At 40.2% G+C, this 19,806-nt stretch overlaps 1 protein-coding gene across 7 annotated transcripts in view; it reads left to right on the forward strand.

Moving 5' to 3' along the window:
- The window catches only part of LOC105035202 (uncharacterized), a 63,905-nt gene that overhangs the window by 1,652 nt on the left and 42,447 nt on the right, over positions 1-19,806 (forward strand). For 3 of the 7 annotated variants that reach the window (XR_012142141.1, XR_012142142.1, XM_073259535.1), the window contains exon 3: positions 12,671-12,726. The exons of the other annotated variants lie outside the window; for them this stretch is intronic. Coding sequence is in view for 1 of the 3 variants with exons in the window: in XM_073259535.1 (XP_073115636.1) it covers positions 12,671-12,726 (56 nt within the window). In the remaining 2 variants the exon portion in view is untranslated. The remainder of the gene's footprint in view (positions 1-12,670; positions 12,727-19,806) is intronic. 7 annotated transcript variants of the gene reach the window in all.

The raw sequence follows: 19,806 nt of genomic DNA on the forward strand, positions 1-19,806 counted from the left end.
CTTTCTTTCCTTTCTTTTAGTTTTTTCTTTTTTTTTTGGGGGGGGGGGTTGCTCTACCTTTTCTGAAAAAGGAAAAATATGAGATTGGATTCAGATGATAGATTACATAGGTGTTATTAGCACATTAATTTGGGTTTATATATGTATTTGTTTGTAATGCATTGTATGCTGTACCTACTAGTATCGATAGATATTGACCTCATTGTATCATACCGGTACCAAATCGATATATGGTATGTGAAGCGTACTGAGTGTTGGTATACCAAAACGAGCATCATAGTGGGTGTACCGACTTTGTACTAGGATGGTACTAGTAGCACAAGATCCGGCACCAAGATTGCGAATGTTGATGTATTAATTTTCAATGAGTTTGGGTTAGGATGGGCTCTTATATGTTTTGCATCCTGTGCAGATTAGATGTCAGTCATTTTCTTTTCATTCTAAGCTGCATTCAGATGATGTTAGTTTATATTTGATTGGTTATCTTCAGGGCAATGCAACCTAAACCAAGCTTGATGTAGTGGTTATTATAATTAACTATTATTTGTAGAAACATTTCCTTGCACTATTGCTGCCTCCATTCCTTGGAGAGACCCAGTTAATTAAATCCCTAACCAAATAACCAACAATATCCAACCATGCCAAAACATGGCACAATTGAAGCTGACTTAACTACACCTATTTAGTCCAACTACTCACCATCATGATATAATATAATTATGTGTGGCACTTAATTCAGATGACTCATATCCTACCTTTATGAAGTCTTAAGATTTGTTGTAGGTGCATGTGACAAGGATTGCAACTTGGTTGTTTTGGTTTAGGTTAAGGGCAAATGCTAACCCAAACAAACAATCATAGTTTGGGATTTCTCTAACTTGACCTCACCCAAACCCTTCTTAAGATAAATCACGGTTGTGTAGGGTTAGCTAGGTTGGGTTGGTTGGCCTATATTAGTCGGGTTTGATTGGGTTAAATAGAAATTTTAAAATGGAGGAAAGGTTTGAGATCTGTCGGATTGAAGTTTATGAGGTTAAGGCCTCAACATTCATTAATTTTGATAATACACTTATTGATAATTTAACAAGGCTAAAGATATAATTCTATACAAAATATAAGTTACTTTTATGTTAAGCATAAATATGAATTAAAAACATAAATATTAGACAATTTCTTTATTTACATGTTTGGATGGATTGAGTTCTTGTTGCATTTAAGCTCATCCTAACCACAATGAGAAGTCTGGTCGAGATTTTTAAACTCAAATCCCACCCAGACTTATAAAACCACAATCAAACTTCACACAATAAGCAGTTTTGGGTGTGCGGGTTCGGATTCAGTTTGGGCCAATTGCATCCTCACATGACTAATATGCTTAGTCTTTATTAGATGGACTAGGGATGAGAGAGGAGGAATCTTCAAGGGGGTTTTCTTTGGTAGTTCTTGTAAGCATAATTCAAGTGCACTAACCAAATACAAAATCATATGCTCATGCCATATGTAGTGTTGTCGTAGCTTCTCAGCTTGGGTTGGAGTTGCTGGAGTATGGCGGAGTATGGCGAAGATGATGGTGATCGAACCTGCAAAACAAGTTTTTGACTGGGGGTGGTTTTGGCAGGGATCCTCTGACGCTCAAGTCAGAAATTTGAAACAGGTGGGAACGAGCGTGCGTAAGAGTTGCATACCTTAGGGGTCTCCTGTTTGCTTGTTTGCCTGTTTGCCTTTATTTATAGAGGCAGGAGCTATAAGAGGGGAAAGTTGCGGGAGGCCATCCCCACTTCTCTAGGTGTACCATTTCAAGATGTTTTGCCTAATTTTTTGGCAGTTGATGTCATCTTATTCGGTGCACAGCCAGTCATTCTCAGAAATGGTGTGATTTGACGGAACTTTATCCAGGACGCAGCCAGCCATCATTAGAAGTGGCATGATTTGACATTGAGTGATGTGATTTGATAGGATTGCATAGGGGTCTTTTGTCAGTCTTCCCAAATATGGTGATCGACATGGGTTGGAGGGGATGTGGCTCAAAATCCTATCGAGTGTGCTGTTGAAGGCAAGGATGCCGATAGATTCCTTGGTCGGAGGCGACATTTGGGTCGGAACCGTTCTTGGATCGGTGTCCAATGTTCGGATGTCGCTTTGATGATGGTTGAGATGTTGGATGTGTAGGTCGACAATCTGATATGAGGGCGGCTAACTGTAGGATTGATGGCTCAAGTGAGGGTTTGTAGTTTGTGGACAAATGTACTGGTGAGAAGTCGGAGAGATCCTTTGGTCGTTGGCTGATGTGAGGGTTGGCGACTGATGCGTAGATCGGCCACAACCAGAGTATGTCTGTATCTTCAGATTGGGCATGAGGTTTCATCAGTAATGGGATCCATGTCAATATGGGCCATGGGAACTTGTTCTTGATGACTAATGGAATCCCAGCCTAGGGGTTGGTTGGGGGTCAATTAGGAGGCCGATGGAGGGCCCAACCCGGGGGTCGTTAGTTCGAGCCAATGCGATCATTTTGCGTCAATTCGATGTATGGCTCAATTAATGGCCAAGCTTGTATTTTTCTTTTTTTTGTTGTGACGAACTTCATTTGACTGAAGTCGCCTTGTATTAAGCTTCTCTTTTTGAACAAAGTGCTCCTTTGTCGTCGTCCATCTTTCTTAACTTACATAAAATCTATATAAGATTTGAAGCACAATTTTATTAATAAAAGCGAATAATTACAAGTCTTATTGATAGTTTGTTCAAAAGTTTTCGGCATTCTGAGTCTGAGGAGTAGGAATGTTGTCAACTCGGTTTCCTGCCACCCCAGGTGCTTTCGAAGTCCGATATCATGTTGATGATGCTAGCCGTTTGGCGGTTGTGGTTATCCTCATTGGGCTAGCGACGGGGCTGCTCGTGGGCTCGGCTCTGTCGCCTTTGAACATGCTTACCAAGGTAGCCTCAGTGGATGAGGGCCTCGATCTCGTTCTTCAATTGAAGGCACTCGGTTTTGTGATCGTGGTCATGGTGAAAACAGCAGTACCTTCACTTGTTCCGTCGGGTTGAGGGGGTCTTCATTGGCGGAGGTCGGCAGAGGTAGCCTTCACGCTCAATCTCCATAAGGATCTGAACTTGGGGAGCGGTTAACAGGGTGTAACTGTTGTAGCACTGAGGTGACTCCTCGCCCTTGGTGCTTTCAATGATTGGGAGGATCTAGCTTCGGCCTGAGCCAGGCGAGCGTCCTCTTGCGCATATTTTTTTTGTTGAAGGTTTGATCTTCCCGACACATGATTTGACCTTTTTTGGCCTGCATATACTTACGGACCCGAATCAGAAAATCGGTGTAGTCCCTCGAATATGTCTTGTCGAGGGAATACATGAGGCGCTCATTGCGGAGGTCTCGTTTCAAAGACGACGTAGCGACGGCTTCATCCACATTGCGTACTTCCAGTGTTGCTGCGTTGAAACGTGCCATGTAGTCGTGCAATGATTTTCTCTTTCTGGTGAAGGGAGAAGAGGCTGTCTGAAGTCCTTGGTTGAACTCGACTATTGCCAAAAATGAGCAACAAACTGCTGTCGAGCTGCTCGAACAAAGAAATGGATTTCAGTTGGAGCTTGGAGTATTAGGTCCGCACCATCTTTTTCAAAGTTGCAGGGAAGACGAGGTAGAGAAGGGCGTTCAAAGCATCTTGGGGCATCATGAGGGCTTTGTAGCCCTCCAGGTGATCTAGGGGATCGATGGAGTTATCGTATAGTTCCACTGCTAGCATCCTAAATGGATACGGGATCGATTCCGGAGGATGGAGTGGATGAAGGGTGGTCGAGAACTGAAGATAGAGACATCGTTGTTTTTCCATCGCCCCTTTGGACCTCGACGAGTTAGTGCTCAATCTCGCGGATCTTTCGCTCGAGATTATAATCCGGGTGCAATCGCTCTGATTTGGGGGGCATAGCCTGGAGTTGAGTCACCATTAGATGAGGTGGGAGACTATCGGTGTTGTCTGTCGTGGGCAGATCTGTGGTGGGAGGGTGGTTGCTGATCGGAGGAGATAGATCGATACATTTTTTGAGGAGGATTTTTCAAGATCAGAAATTGGTCTCGATGAATATGCCGAGACGGCACCGCCGGGGGGAATAAGCTGAGGTGGATGCTGCTCTGTGGTCCATTGCAGGTGCCGGACAGCGTTTGCCAGCACCTGAACCTGACGGATCAGGTTGTCGAATCATTGGAGCTCTGTCATCATAGGTAGTTGCTCTAGTTCTGTCGATCGATGCGAGGTGGATGATTGGGTGGCTCCACCTCATCCTCATTGAGTTGACGGAAAGCGGCGAAGTGGCGCAGCATACTCTCTTTCAAGTTGGATTGCATGTGGCAAGTCCTTTTTCTAGCATCAATTTATTATCGTAGATTTCCGGCTTAAGCCGGAGTCGCTAGAGTGAAAAGTGTGGCGAAGATGACGACGACCAGACCTGCAAAACAAATCTTTGACTGGGGTGGTTGCGGTAGAGACCCTCCGACGCTCAAATCAAAAATTTGGAATAGATTGGAAGGAGAATGCGTGAGAGTTGCATACCTTGGGGATCCCCTGTTTGCCTTTATTTATAGAGGTAGGAGCCATAAGAGGGGAAGTTGCGAGAGGCCATCCCAACTTCTCTTAGTGTACCATTTCAAGATGTTCGGCCTGATTTTTTGGCAGTTAATGTCACCTTATCCGATGCACAGCTAGCTGTTCTCAAGAATGGTGTGATTTGACGAGACTTTATCCGGCATGCAGCCAGCCATCATCAGGAGTGGTGCGATTTGATATTGAGTGATGTGATTTGATGGGACTGCATTGGGGTATCAACCTTTCCAAATATAGTGTCCAATATGGGTCAGAGGATCGTGCTGTTGGAGGCAAGGATCGACTATAGATCTTTTGGTTCGAGGTGACATTTGAGTCTGAACCTGTCATAGCCCAAGCCCAAGCCCATAACGTCAAGACTCAAGCCAAAAAAAAAAAAAAAAAAAGAAATAGAGAAAAATCGGGAAGAAGACTCCCGATAGGATAGGAGTCTTCTTCTCCGGCGAGATCCGAGCAAATTGGGAGTCCTAGGACCTCTCGAAGTCCTAGGGCCCTCTATAAGAAGACCTCCCCTCTTCTTAGAAATCGACCATCGGCCTTTTTCCCCTCTTTTTCTCCCTGTTTTTCCCGATCGGAGCCGCGGACACCGTTTGGTTCTTGCCGTGATTGCTCGTCGGTGGAGTCACCGGAGGCCGAGGTAAGTCTTCCTCCCTTTCCTCTCTTCCTTCCCTTTTCTCCCGTACCCTTGCGCGTGACTGCCGGCGACGAGTGTCGCCGATTTTTGGTCGGGAAAGAGACCCCTATTTTGGCCTCTTTTCCTGTGGATTTTTTCGGTGCCGGCGATCGTAATCGATCGCCGGCCATGCTCCTCCATAACCGGGGGAGCAGCCTCCCTCTGCCGTCTGTCTCCGCCGTGGCGGCCGTGGCCTGAATGGCCTGGCAAAAAGGAAGGACGTCGGTCCTTTGTTCCGGCGTGGAAGGAGCCGAGAAGAAGAAAAAGAAGAAAAAGAAGAAAAAGAAAAGAAAAAGAAGAAAAAGAAAAGAAAAAGAAGAAAAAGAAGAAAAAGAAAAGAAAAAAAAGAAAAAAAAAGGGGAGAGAGAAACTTTCTCTCTCTTTTAGATTTTTAGGATTTATGGAATTAATTAAAAAAAATAATAAATAATAATAAAAATAAATAAATATAATTAGGGTGTCCATGGATTAGTCCGAAAATCCTGGATGCTGTTGTCAAGTTGATCCTCGTGGGGATATTAGATTTTAACAATTTTAATTATTTTTTAATTCGATGAAATTTTGATTAAAAAATATGATATTTGACGTATCAGGTTCAGAGAAAGATTTTCGAGATTTTTAGAATTCCTAGTTTGGATTTTCTTTTGAGGTAAGTAGTGTTCACTTTTATTGAATTTATCTGGTAAATTATAAATTCTGAATTAAATAAATTTATGCATGCTTGTGATTGAAATTATTTATTGAAATAATTGTTGAAATTATTTATGATTAAAGTTAATTGTAGAAAATTATTTATGATTGAAGTTATTTGTTGAACAATTATTATGATGATGTATGATCTCAAAGAATGATATGATTGATTTGACTCGAATATCATTTATTTATATTATTTTTGAAAATAATATATGAATTGGAAGACAATATGAAATTAACAACCTGACTGTGTTGAGGACCCCGCCAATGGGGGCATATACGTTGGCAATTGACTGTCCTGAGGGTTTATGTCGCCAGCGAGACCAGTGACATGTCGCCAGCGAGACCAGCGACAAACCGCCAGCGAGACCAGCGGTTCCAAAGGACTTAGTTGCCAGATGATTCGCAGTCCACCGCAAGCAGATACGCGGTATTATGACCCTGCCACAGGGATAATGTGGTCATAGTCATGGTTGGTAAGAAGAACTTAAGAAATTGATGAATTTAAGATGAAAAGCATAATTTGAAATTATGATGAATTGAATTTTGTATATGATTGATAGTATGATTATGATTTCATGAAATTACATATTGATTTTGTTATTATCAGTAAATCGATATGTATAGTATTATTTACCTGATTTATTCAGTTAAAGGTATACACTGCTTACTGGGTTGTTTAGCTCATGATGAGTTTTATGTTTTTCTTACAGATCCAGAAAATTAGCTTGCTGCGGGATTTCGGTTGGGAGAGCGATTAGAGATGGAGTTAGCTCATTGATTTAGGATTTTCTCAGAATTGATTCAAGATTTTTAGTTTTTTTTTAGTGTTGACTTTGTCAGACAGTTAATTTCTTTTGAACACTGAGTTTTGATTTGTTATTTGAACTAAGGTTTGATTTATTAAAAGTTGAAAAAATTTATTTAACTTTGTGTGAAGATATCATGATGAGATGCCTTGCATGCTTATGAGAAAAATATTCTATGAGTATGCGGCGGTTGCCATGACCCTCGATTCAAATCTCGGGTCGGGGGCGTGACAATTAATATGGTATCAGAGTATAAGTAGATAGATAGACACATGTAGAATAGAGTGAGTGAGTGATGGGTAGATATTAGAAAGTTGAAAGATTAGTTATGATGATGATTTTACTTGTCACAAATTATAACCTTATTAAGGATAAATTATTATCTCAAATCTATCATAGGTCAATATGCCTCCACGACGAGCGAAGAATACTCAAGGAGCGGTAGGAGGGACATCAAATCCACTTGGCGATAACACTCCCCAATTAAATAGCGGCACAACTCAGCAGGAGGGAAGCCTTGATCCTACCGATAATACTTCGACAGTACAGGAGGAGCCGAACATGACTCAACTAATGCAAACTCTGATCGGAGTAGTTCAAACACAGCAACAGTTACTTCAACAACAATATGCACAGCCCCGTCAGCATTTTCCACCAACACCTGGACATGGAGAACATCCGATGCAGAGGAACAATATCGTCGAATTTAAGAAACTAGCCCCTCCGGCCTTCAAAGGGACCATCGAGCCATTGGAAGCAGATAACTGGATTATGAAAATGGAGAAGGCATTCGCCGTGCAAGAATGCCAAGATGAAGAGAAGATCCGTTACACAGCATATCTGGTACAAGGCGAGGCATACAACTGGTGGCGTATACTGGAACAAAAATATGAGCACGATAGGATACCACTCACTTGGGAGATTCCGAGATGAATTCTTTGACAAATATTTCCCCCGAAGTGTCAGAATACAGAAAGAGCAGGAGTTCATTCACCTGAAATAGGGGAACAGATCCGTTGCAGAATATGAAGTTAAATTCACGTAGTTAGCCAAGTTTGTTCCAAATTAGTTGAGATTGAGCAAGACAGAGTACACAAATTTGAAATGGGACTGAAGACAGAAATCAGAAAATAAGTTGTACCCTATGAGCTAACTACCTATGCCTTAGTTGTAAATAAAGCCCTAATAATTGAGAGAGAAGTTAATGAAGCCCATGCGGAGCGAGAACGGAATCAGAAGAAGAGAAATAGATTTAGTGGAACTCAAGAACGAAATCAGAACAATAAGAGTCCAGCAAAGAAGCCAGCAATTGATAAGAATCGTGAGAATGAGGCAGCTAGATGTTCGAGATGCGGCCGAAGAGAGCATGAGTCTTCTAATTGCCATGGAATACTGGTTCTTGTTTTAGATATGGACAGAAAGGACACAAGATTGCAGATTGCCCCCAGATGGATGAAAATAGACCCACACAAACAAAGGACGGAGGTCAAAGGCCGAAAACTCAAGGAAGGATCTATGCACTCACACAACAGGATGCTCAGGCCTCCAATGCGGTGGTGACAGGTATCATTCCTGTATCTGGTATTCATGCTTCAGTTTTGTTTGATTCTGGTGCTACACACTCCTTTATATTCACTACTTTTATTAGACAACATGATATAGTATGTGAACCTATGAAAACCAAATTATATGTTGAGACACCAGTAGGTGGTATTCTGAGTACCGAAAGTGTGTGCAAGTCATGTAGTATCAGAATAGGAGAAAGAGAATTATCGATAGATTTGGTGGTCCTAGATATGCATGATTTCGATGTCATTCTAGGAATGGATTAGCTGGCTACTTATTATGCCTCTGTAGACTGTCATGGAAAGAGAGTGAACTTTCACATACCGGAAGAATTAACTTTCAGTTTGATGGAAGTACAGGAACCACCCCTCCACGTATTATTTCATTTGTGCAAGCTAGACAGATGCTAAGAAAGGGATGTAGAGGTTACCTAATATCAATAAAGAATAAAGAACATGATGAATTGAAGTTACAGGATATTCCTATCGTAAATGAATTTTTGGATGTATTCATTGATGATTTAGTCGGACTACCACCAGACAGAGAAATTGAATTTATCATTGAGTTGGTACCCAATACCAGTCCGATTTCTAAAGCTCCTTACAGAATGGCCCCTATGGAGTTGAAGGAGTTAAAAGATCAATTACAGGATTTATTGGATAAAGGTTTTATAAGGCCTAGTGTATCTCCTTGGGGAGCTCCAGTCTTATTTGTGAAGAAGAAGGATGGTAGTATGAGACTTTGTATCGACTATAGAGAGTTGAATAAGAATACTATCAGAAATAAGTATCCTCTACCTCGAATCGATGATTTGTTTGATCAGCTGCAAGGTGCACAAGTCTTTTCTAAAATTGATCTTCGTTCAGGGTATCATCAGCTAAAAATCAAAACAGAGGACATATCAAAGACTGCATTTAGAATTCGTTATGGACATTATGAATTTCTAGTAATGCCTTTTGGGTTAACCAATGCTCAGCAGCTTTTATGGATTTAATGAACAGAATATTCAGATCCTATCTTGATAAGTTTGTTGTCGTATTTATTGACGATATCTTGATATATTCAAGAAGCAAATTGGAGCATGAAGAACATTTACGGTATGTACTACAAATATTAAAGAAAGAAAAGTTTTATGCCAAATTTAAGAAGTGTGAATTTTGGCTGGACAAAATCGTCTTTTTAGGACACATCGTATCTAAAGATGGAATTTCTGTAGATCCAGCAAAAGTGGAAGCTGTGATGCAGTGGAACAGACCTACAAATATCTCCGAGATTCGAAGCTTTCTGGGAATGGCAGGATATTACAGACGATTTGTAGAATGATTCTCCCGCATAGCTGCACCATTGACTCGTCTTACTCAAAAAGGGGTTAAATTCGAGTGGACCGAAGATTGTGAACAGAGTTTTCAAGAATTAAAACAACGATTAGTTTCAGCCCCTATCCTTACTATACCAATAGGAGATGAAGGATTCACAATATATAGTGATGCATCTAAAAAGGGACTCGGCTGTGTATTGATGCAACATGGTAAGGTAGTAGCCTATGCCTCAAGACAATTGAAACCATATGAACAGAATTATCCGACACATGATTTGGAATTAGCTGCAGTGATTTTTGCCCTAAAAATTTGGAGATATCATTTATACGGTGCGCAGTGTGAAGTGTTTACTGATCATAAGAGTTTGAAGTACATTTTTACACAGAAAGAATTAAATATGAGACAGAGAAGGTGGTTAGAACTATTAAAGGACTATGATTTAACAATCTATTATCATCCGAAAAAAGCTAATGTTGTTGCTGATGCCCTTAGTAGAAAATCTGTGGGAAATTTGGCAGTTTTAATTACACATCAAAGCCAATTATTGGAGGATATAAGAAAACTGGAATTAGACATCCGAATATATGACTCAACAGTACGGTTAGCCAACATGAGGGTTCAGCCAACACTCATTGAAAGAATTTCAGTTGCCCAGAATGATGATCCACAACTAATGAAAATAAGAAATTCAGTGGAAGCTGGTGTTCAATCTGAATTCAAGATACATGAAGACGGTTCGTTGAGGTTCGAAAATAGGATTTGCGTACCCAATGATTCAGCACTCAAACATGAAATACTTCAGGAGGCACATCAGACCGGTTATACAGTTCATCCGGGAGGTACTAAGATGTATAGAGACTTAAAGGAAATGTACTGGTGGAATAATATGAAGAGAGAGATCGCTCAATTCGTGGCTCAATGTTTGGTGTGTCAACAAGTTAAAGCTGAACATCAGAGACCTGCGGGACTACTTCAACCTCTGGATATTCCAGTATGGAAGTGGGAACATATCACTATGGATTTTGTAACTGGACTACCGAAGACTCCAAGTAAAAATGATGCAGCCTGGGTGATTGTGGACCGATTGACAAAGTCTGCACACTTTCTACCAATTAGAGTTGGATTTACTTTGGAAAGACTAGCAAAGTTGTATATGAAAGAAATTGTAAGGCTACATGAAATTTCAGTGACCATCGTATCGGATCGAGACATTAGATTTGTATCACAGTTTTGGAAGAGCTTACATAAGGCATTAGGAACAAAATTGAACTTCAGTACAGCTTTTCATCCACAGACTGATGGTCAGTCAGAGAGAACTATTCAGATCTTAGAAGATATGTTGAGAACCTGTATTTTGGATATGAAAAGTTCATGGGATGAGCATCTACCTTTGATTGAGTTTGCATACAATAACAGTTATCAGGCTAGCATTGGTATGGCACCTTATGAAGCATTATATGGTAGAAGATGTCGATCGCCGATTCACTGGGATGATGTTGGTGAACGAAGAATATTGGGTCCCGAACTTGTTCAACAAGCAGTCGAGAAGGTTCAATTAATTAAAGAACGACTTCGGGCAGCACAAAGCAGACAGAAAAGTTATGCAGACAACAGGAGACGGAAATTAGAATTTCAAGTTGGTGACCATGTGTTTCTCAAAGTATCTCCTTCAAAAAGAATCTCAAGATTTGGCATTCGTGGCAAATTGAATCCTAGATATGTGGGTCCGTTTGAGATTTCGGAAAGAATTGGTGAGGTGGCTTATCGACTTGCCTTACCCCCTTCACTTGCAGGAGCACATAATTTTTTTCATGTTTCTATGTTAAAGAAATATTTACCAGACCCAAATCACATCGTGGAACTTGAACCAGTGCAAGCCAGAAAAGATCTAACATATGAAGAATATTCGATACGGATCGTGGACCGTAAAGAACAGATACTGAGACGTCGCAACATTTCTTATGTCAAGGTACAGTGGAGTCGACATTCGGAAAGAGAAGCTACTTGGGAGCTAGAGAAAGAAATGAAGCAAAAATATCCCCAGCTCTTCGAGACTACAGGTATGAAAAATTTTGAGGACGAAATTTCTTTTTAGGGGTGAAGAATGTCATAGCCCAAGCCTAAGCCCATAACGTCAAGACCCAAGCCAAAAAAAAAAAAAAAAAAGAAACAGAGGAAAATCGGGAAGAGGGAGTCTTCTTCTCCGACGAGATCCGAGCAAATTGGGAGTCCTAAGACCTCTCGAAGTCCTAGGGCCCTCTATAAGAAGACCTCCCCTCTCCTTAGAAATTGACCATCGGCCTTTTTCCCCTCTCTTTCTCCCTGTTTTTCCTGATCGGAGCCGCGGACACCGTTTGGTTCTTGCCGTGATTGCTCGCCGGTGGAGTCACCGGAGGCCGAGGTAAGTCTTCCTCCCTTTCCTCTCTTCCTTCCCTTTCCTCCCGTACCCTTGCACGTGACTGCCGGCGACGAGTGTCGCCGATTTTCGGTCGGGAAAGAGACCCCTGTTTTGGCCTCTTTTTCCGTGGATTTTTCCGGCGCCGGCGATCGTAATCGACCGCCGACCATGCTCCTCCATAACCGGGGGAGCAGCCTCCCTCTGCCGTCGGTCTCCGCCGTGGCGGCCGCGGCCTGAATGGCCCGGCAAAAAGGAAGGATGCCGGTCCTCTGTTCCGGCGTGGAAGGAGCCGAGAAGAAGAAAAAGAAGAAAAAGAAGAAAAAGAAAAGAAAAAGAAGAAAAAGAAGAAAAAGAGAAGAAAAAGAAGAAAAAAAAGAGGAGAGAGAAACTTTCTCTCTCTTTTAGATTTTTAGGATTTATAGAATTAATTAAAAAAAATAAATAATAATAAAAATAAATAAATATAATTAGGGTGTCCATGGATTAGTCCGAAAATCCTGGATGCTGTTGTCAAGTTGATCCTCGTGGGGACATTAGATTTTAATAATTTTAATTATTTTTTAATTCGATGAAATTTTGATTAAAAAATATGATATTTGACGTATCAGGTTCAGAGAAGGATTTTCGAGATTTCTAGAATTCCTAGTTTGGATTTTCTTTCGAGGTAAGTAGTGTTCACTTTTATTGCATTTATCTGGTAAATTATAAATTCTGAATTAAATAAATTTATGCATACTTGTGATTGAAATTATTTATTGAAATAATTGTTGAAATTATTTATGACTAAAGTTAATTGTAGAAAATTATTTATGATTGAAGTTATTTGTTGAACAATTATTATGATGATGTATGATCTCAAAGAATGATATGATTGATTTGACTCGAATATCATTTATTTATATTATTTTTGAAAATAATATATGAATTGGAAAACAATATGAAATTAACAACCTGACTGTGTTGAGGATCCCGCCAATGGAGGCATATACATTGGCAATTGATTGTCCTGAGGATTTATGTCGCCAGCGAGACCAGCAACATGTCGCCAGCGAGACCAGCGGTTCCAAAGGACTTGGCTGCCAGATGATTCGCAGTCCACTACAAGCAGATACACGGTATTATGATCCTGCCACAGGGATAATGTGGTCATAGTCATGGTTGGTAAGAAGAACTTAAGAAATTGATGAATTTAAGATGAAAATCATAATTTGAAATTATGATGAATTGAATTTTATATATGATTGATAATATGATTATGATTTCATGAAATTACATATTGATTTTGTTATTATCAGTAAATCGATATGTATAGTATTATTTGCCTGATTTATTCAGTTAAAGGTATACACTGCTTACTAGGCTGTTTAGCTCATGATGAGTTTTATGTTTTTCTTACAGATCCAGAAAATTAGCTTGTTGCGGGATTTCGGTTGGGAGAGCAATTAGAGATGGAGTTAGCTCATTGATTTAGGATTTTCTCAGAATTGATTCAAGACTTTTAGTTTTTTTTAAGTGTTGACTTTGTCAGACAGTTAATTTCTTTTGAACACTGAGTTTTGATTTGTTATTTGAACTAAGGTTTGATTTATTAAAAATTGAAAAAATTTATTTAACTTTGTGTGAAGATATCATGATGAGATGCCTTGCATGCTTATGGAAAAAGTATTCTATGAGTATGTGGCGGTTGCCATGACCTTCGATTCAAATCTCGGGTTGGGGGCGTGACAGAACCCTTCCTGGATCGGTGTCAGATGTTCGGATGTCGCTCTGATAATGGGTGAGATGTTGGGTGTGTAGGTCAACAATCTAATATGAGGGTCGGCTAACCCTAGGATCGGTGGCTCAAGCGAGGGTCTGCGGCTTATGGACAAAGGTGCTGGTGAGAAGTTGGAGACCCACCTATGGGTCGGCGGCGGTCGATGTGAGGGTCGGTGGCCGATGTGTAGATCGGCCACAACCATAATATGTCTATATCTTCAGATCGGACACTGAAGTTTCATCTATAGTGGGATCTATTAGAATGTGCAGTGGTTTCGCACGTGTAGTTTTAAAAAATTTTCATAAATTGGAATTTATGTGCAGTAAAAATAAAATAAATTAAAATACTTTTAATTTAAATAATGCACTAGATCATATTTGAAAATCACAATGGATCTTCAAACGAACACGATACCAAAAAATCTGAAATCTAAAACAAGAAACAAAAGTAAATAGGAGATTCGATCTCTATACGTGATAGCTTTTCTTCGGATCCTGCGGATGTTTAGGGTTTCTGTCGTAGCCGTGCAAGTATCCGGCCTCTGCTGGTATCTACACGGAGATGATCCCGATCGAAACTCCGAAGCTCCCGACGTGCTAGCTTCCTTACAGGCTTCGTTCTTCGGCTTGGATCTGGGCTTCTTCTAGATCTCGAAGAATAGGACTGCAGCACGAATCCTTTATGCTGATCTGACAAGATCTAAACTGGACGCCAAGAAGAGCAAGAAAAACCCTTCTTCTTCTCTTCCTCTCTCTCTTTAAACTCTCTTTATCTCAGATCTGATCTGAGGACAAGTGGTGAGGCGTTGGATGTTGAAAAAAAGAGGAAGGGAGGCATTGAGAAAAGATGGCTTGCGGCAAGATGAAAACACCCGGGACAAGTCCTCATGCACGCACATCTTCTCTCCTTTTATTTGTCGCACAAACCCCAAAAATCCGATGCCTTAATCAGATAAGATCTTATCTAATCTGATGAGAATATGGGGTGTGGAGATGTAAGAAAGAAAGGATGGGGCGTTGGGTTGAAACTTGTAGCAAGCAAAGAACCTGGAAGAATCATTACACATGCCCTTCTTTTTCCTTTAATTTTGTCGCATAAAATTTAATTTCCACACCGATTTCTAGATATGGATTATCTTTATTTGAATCAAATTCAAATATGGATAAAAATTTGGATGAGAGAGAGTTCCAGAGAAGTGGAGCGTCAATTTTCTTTTCACGCACGCAAACAAGGACGCGCGCCCTCTCCCTTTCTGTGTGAAATAAGAGAGAGAAGCCCAATCAAGTTGGGCTTCTGGCTTCCTAAATTGATTGGGTTTTAGATTGGGTTTGATTCGAATTCGATTCAAATCCTGATTCAAATCAAATTCGAAAAGCTGTCAAACCTAATCCTATTAGACTTTGAATCCAAATCCAACTTGGATAATTAAACCCAATTAATCTTAAATTAAATTAAGTTCAATTTAATTAAATTTGATTTAAATTAATTGAGACTTGATCCATAATTTACTTAGGTCCAAATAAATTGCAATACTTGCAATTAAGTCTCTCTGTCAACAATTAACAGTTATTAAATCTGTAACACTTACAAATTAGTAATTTTCAAATTTAAATCATCAATCCAATTGATAATTTGAATAGGATCCAAGCTGTTGATCGGATCAAGCTCTTTTTGTATGTGATCCTTCGATTTTATTCTGTCTGGTAGTGAGACATACCATGATCTCCATTATAGTATCAGCGAAACTCCTTTCGATGGACTGAAATAATTCCAACTTAACCCAACAAGGATCGTTAATTTGAAAACGATTCTAGTGAGTTTTCATAATTCACCAATAACGTCTAGCAGTATGTAGTGGCAACCTAGAAGAACAGAAGAATGAATCTTTAGGTACAGTTATCGTGTGATTCAGTCTTTCTATCGTGAGTCTCGATTAGATGGAGGTCATGAAAAACTCATCAAACCCCATTGCCAGTTATATGTCAGATTGGTTCGACTCGAGTTTATTATGAATCCCGTGGAAACTCTTTTTTAGTATTTATACTTGCTCTGGTCAGAGACTTTTTGAACTCAGTCTCGTAAATTGCATAGGACTACTCTTTTTCTATCAAGATCGATAGATTCCATCTAGATGCATCCTAATCTAAATAACTAACTTGAACCCACTGTTGCTAATATATACAGCAAGGATCCAAGTGACTAGGGGCCAAGTGAACGTGCAATCAAACTACAGTAGCTTCGCTGTGAATAGTAGAGGCACCGTAGGTCAAAGGATTACTCACACCACTGCATCGAGAAAATCACTGATGAGTGAGTAGGCATCCAAGTGGTTTCTCGTGTTGATCATGCTCAGTGCAAGTTATTCTCTAACAACCACATGTACTCTCATCCCAATGTTCCCACGCTGTAGACTTGAGACTCATCTGTCTGAAAAAAAGGTGATCCATGCATCGATCTAATTGGATCGATCACTGTCCTTCGTGATGATCTTCCAATCGGAAGCATTTAGAAATTAACCACTAATGATATATGTCTCAAATTCTCAACATCTTGAGAATATACAAAATCATTTTTGTTAATTTCTAGGATAAGTCATGGACACATACAACATAATTGGTAATAAAAACTGTCCGTTAAGTATAAAAATATGTCTGAGAATTATGGTACGCATCAGCCAAAATTAGCTTCTAGGACATACATCTAATAATCTCCCACTTGCACTTAAGTCAATTTGCCATATATCTAAGCCTCATATAGTCAAGACAGGCTTCGATCTTTGGCTGGTTAAGTGACTTGGGCCTATCACATCCCATGTGGAGTCTACTCTCTGCACCTATATGTATTTCTATTTGAGGTTATCGTATATACCGCTGCTCTATGTGTTTGGAATTCTGGTGAGACCTAGACTCCTTAGCTAGGGCTATGGGGTCATTGTCTTTGCAGTACAGTGTCATAGCATCTGATGGCATGACATCTAGTTTTGTAACTAACATAAAAATCAGAATGCATCCTGCACATCTACAGCATACTCAGCTTCCATTGATCGGTTGTTTGGAACCCTTCTAACATACTGAACCAATATTGCTCAAGAACACACTCTGATGTAGACTTCTATCATCAGCATCAATGTATCCTCCCACTCTCAGCTTTGATCCTTCACCAAAGATCAGAAATAAATCCTCAATACTTTTCAAGTATTTAGGGATGTTTTCACGGCAATCTATTTTTCTCAGTCTGGATTCGACTGATATCTGCTTGTGACTCTCACAGCAAGAGATATACCAAGTCGAGTACAGAGTATGGCATATACTTATGTCCAAAAGGGTTGCAGACCCCTCTTGGAGGTTTCTATGCTGAATTTTTTCGGCATCTTTTCTATGTACTTATCTGTGAAAATCCAAACATCCTTTTAGATCTATCTTTATAGACCTTAATTCTCAGAATATAGGATGCTTGTCCTAGGTCTGTCATGGAAAAATTCTATATGCAACCACATTTTAACCGATGTCAACATGGGATACTCCCACTGATTTTCATGTAGCCACATGATTACATCTCATTTTTGATGAAATCAAATAATTTGATCACATCATTAAAATGAGTATTCCAACTCTGAGATGCTTAAATCCATGTATAGATCTTTGCAGTGTGATCTCCATCACTGAAAGTGAAATAGCCACTCCATATAGATATCTTCTTAAGATATCCATTCAGGAGGGCCATTTACACATCCATTACTTGGAGTCGATGTCCAATATCGTCTCGTTATAGATTTTGGGATCATCTTTATGTTCTCTATTTTCGATGAGAAACATTTTCTTCGGATCCTTTGTAAGAATACTAAGTATCTTTCAGAAAGATGGGAGATCCTATTAGATCTACGAGATAGAAGAGGTACTATATGAACTGGCTCATCATGAATAGTTTCTACAGATCTTATGACTCATTGCTCTTCAGAGACTCTCTATTGGAGCTTGTCCTCCTACTTTATCTGGATAAACTATTTTTCAAGAAGACAACATGATAGCTCACAACCACATTGTGATCCATTGAGAAGAGAAAGTAGTATCCTAAACTCTTTAGGATATCCCATATAACGAGCTCTCATAAATCTAGCTTTTAATTTGTCCACCACGTCATATCTCATACGGTGTGGTAGGAACAGATTTAGAGAAAACTTTATTCAATAAATAAATTTCAGAAAGTAAAGCATGTATCTAAAGAAATAAAGATTAAATCAGTGAAGTTCATCATGGACCGGATCATGTCTCAGGGCCATTCCTCCTCTCAGATATGTACCAGAAGGGATCCATCGTGAAACTATGTCATTTTTTTTGAGATAACCGAGAAATTTTCTATTTTGGTATGCCTCCTCGATCTAATCGAAGTACCTTTAGGATTTTTTCGGTTTACATCTCTACTTCACATCTGATTTCTTTGAACCTTTTAAAGGTTTTAGATTTGTATCTCATACACATACCTATATTATGACTAATCATCGGTAAAGATAATGAAGTAGAGATAACCTCCCTTGTCTAGCTCATCAAATGGGTTGCACACATCAAATGTATATTAGGATAAGTATCTTAACGGTCCTATCTTCTTGTCCCGCAAAGGATAGCTTGGTCATTTATCCTAAAAGAGATGATTCACTGACTAGATATGACTCAACAGTCAATGAGTTCAAAAGCCCATGTTTCTCCAATCAGTAAATAATTTCTTCTCCTATATGACCTAGTCTAATGTATCACATATATATACTTCAGGCAGCATTCTTGGAACTGTCTTGAATGGGCGGTTTGGAGCGTGCCGAATTGGACCGATAGGGAATTGGGATGGTTTAGGCATGGAAAATGGCACACGTCGGTACTGGGGAAGAGAGGGAAAAAGAGGAGGAGAGAGAGAGGAGGAGAGGGGGAGTGTCGATGTCGTCTCAGGGGCCATCGATGGCCCGCTGCGGCTGCTGGAGGGCCGTGGAAGCTTCTGCGTGGTTCGTTGGTTCGCTCGATAGGGCTTTGAAGTGAGCAAGAAGGAGGGGGGAGATCATCGGAGATGAGAGCGGCGACGTCGCGATCGCGGATGCGGGCTTCACAAGAGTCAGGGAAATAAGGGCTGTTGCCCCTGTTCATGCGACCCCTTTTTTAAAATAAAAAAACTTAAGTGAAGCCGGCAAATGATTTGTCGGCTTCACTTAACTTTCAATTTAAAAAAAAAAATCTTGAAACAAAGGCGTCGCCCTTGTTTCATGCCTGCGGAGCCGCGCATGTGGACTGCACTATCCGATGGCCACGGTGGCCAGTCGGAGGCCGTCCGACGGCCCTGCCGGCCCCTTCCCCTCCTTTGTCTTTCTTCCTCCCTCTGTTTATTTCTCTCTCTTTTTCTTCTCCCGATTCGGGTGCGCTTGCTTTTGTCAGTTCATCACGATTTGGTACGTTTCGAAACTGTATCGAACTGTACCATCGACCGACCGATACGGCCTCGGTACTAGTTCTGCAATCCTTGACTTCAGGTTTGTCTGATCTCTAGATCTGTCTAATTCAATGGCATTTATTGTTTGCTCAAATAAGTTCAAGATGCATCACCATGCAAATGATAGAGACTATCTCTAAGAACTAAACCCAAATGGTAATCGGAGTGGTTAAGTGCCCACAGCTATAGCGTAACTCTTGCGCCATTGCCGACTCGAAAGGATTACTTCACCTTCCCTTAGCCCTCTATCTTTCCTTAGACCCTATATTGAAGCGTGTTAACATGCACTAGAGTCTAATACTTAATCGGGAAAAGAGGAAACCGCAAAATGAGTTTTGAGCAATTTAGACATGTCTTCCAAAGGCGTGTCATTGTTTTTTAAGGCTCTTTAGGTATGTACCTCTAAATTCTTCAAGGTCTCTTAGTTACTAACATATTGACCAATTCAGATAAAATGCTATAATGATTATTCATATGGTAGTTTCGCAAACTATCCATATGAGTCAGTAAGGGATT

Source organism: Elaeis guineensis, chromosome 6 (genome assembly GCF_000442705.2).
Source record: "Elaeis guineensis isolate ETL-2024a chromosome 6, EG11, whole genome shotgun sequence".
NCBI classification, from domain to species: Eukaryota; Viridiplantae; Streptophyta; class Magnoliopsida; order Arecales; family Arecaceae; genus Elaeis; species Elaeis guineensis.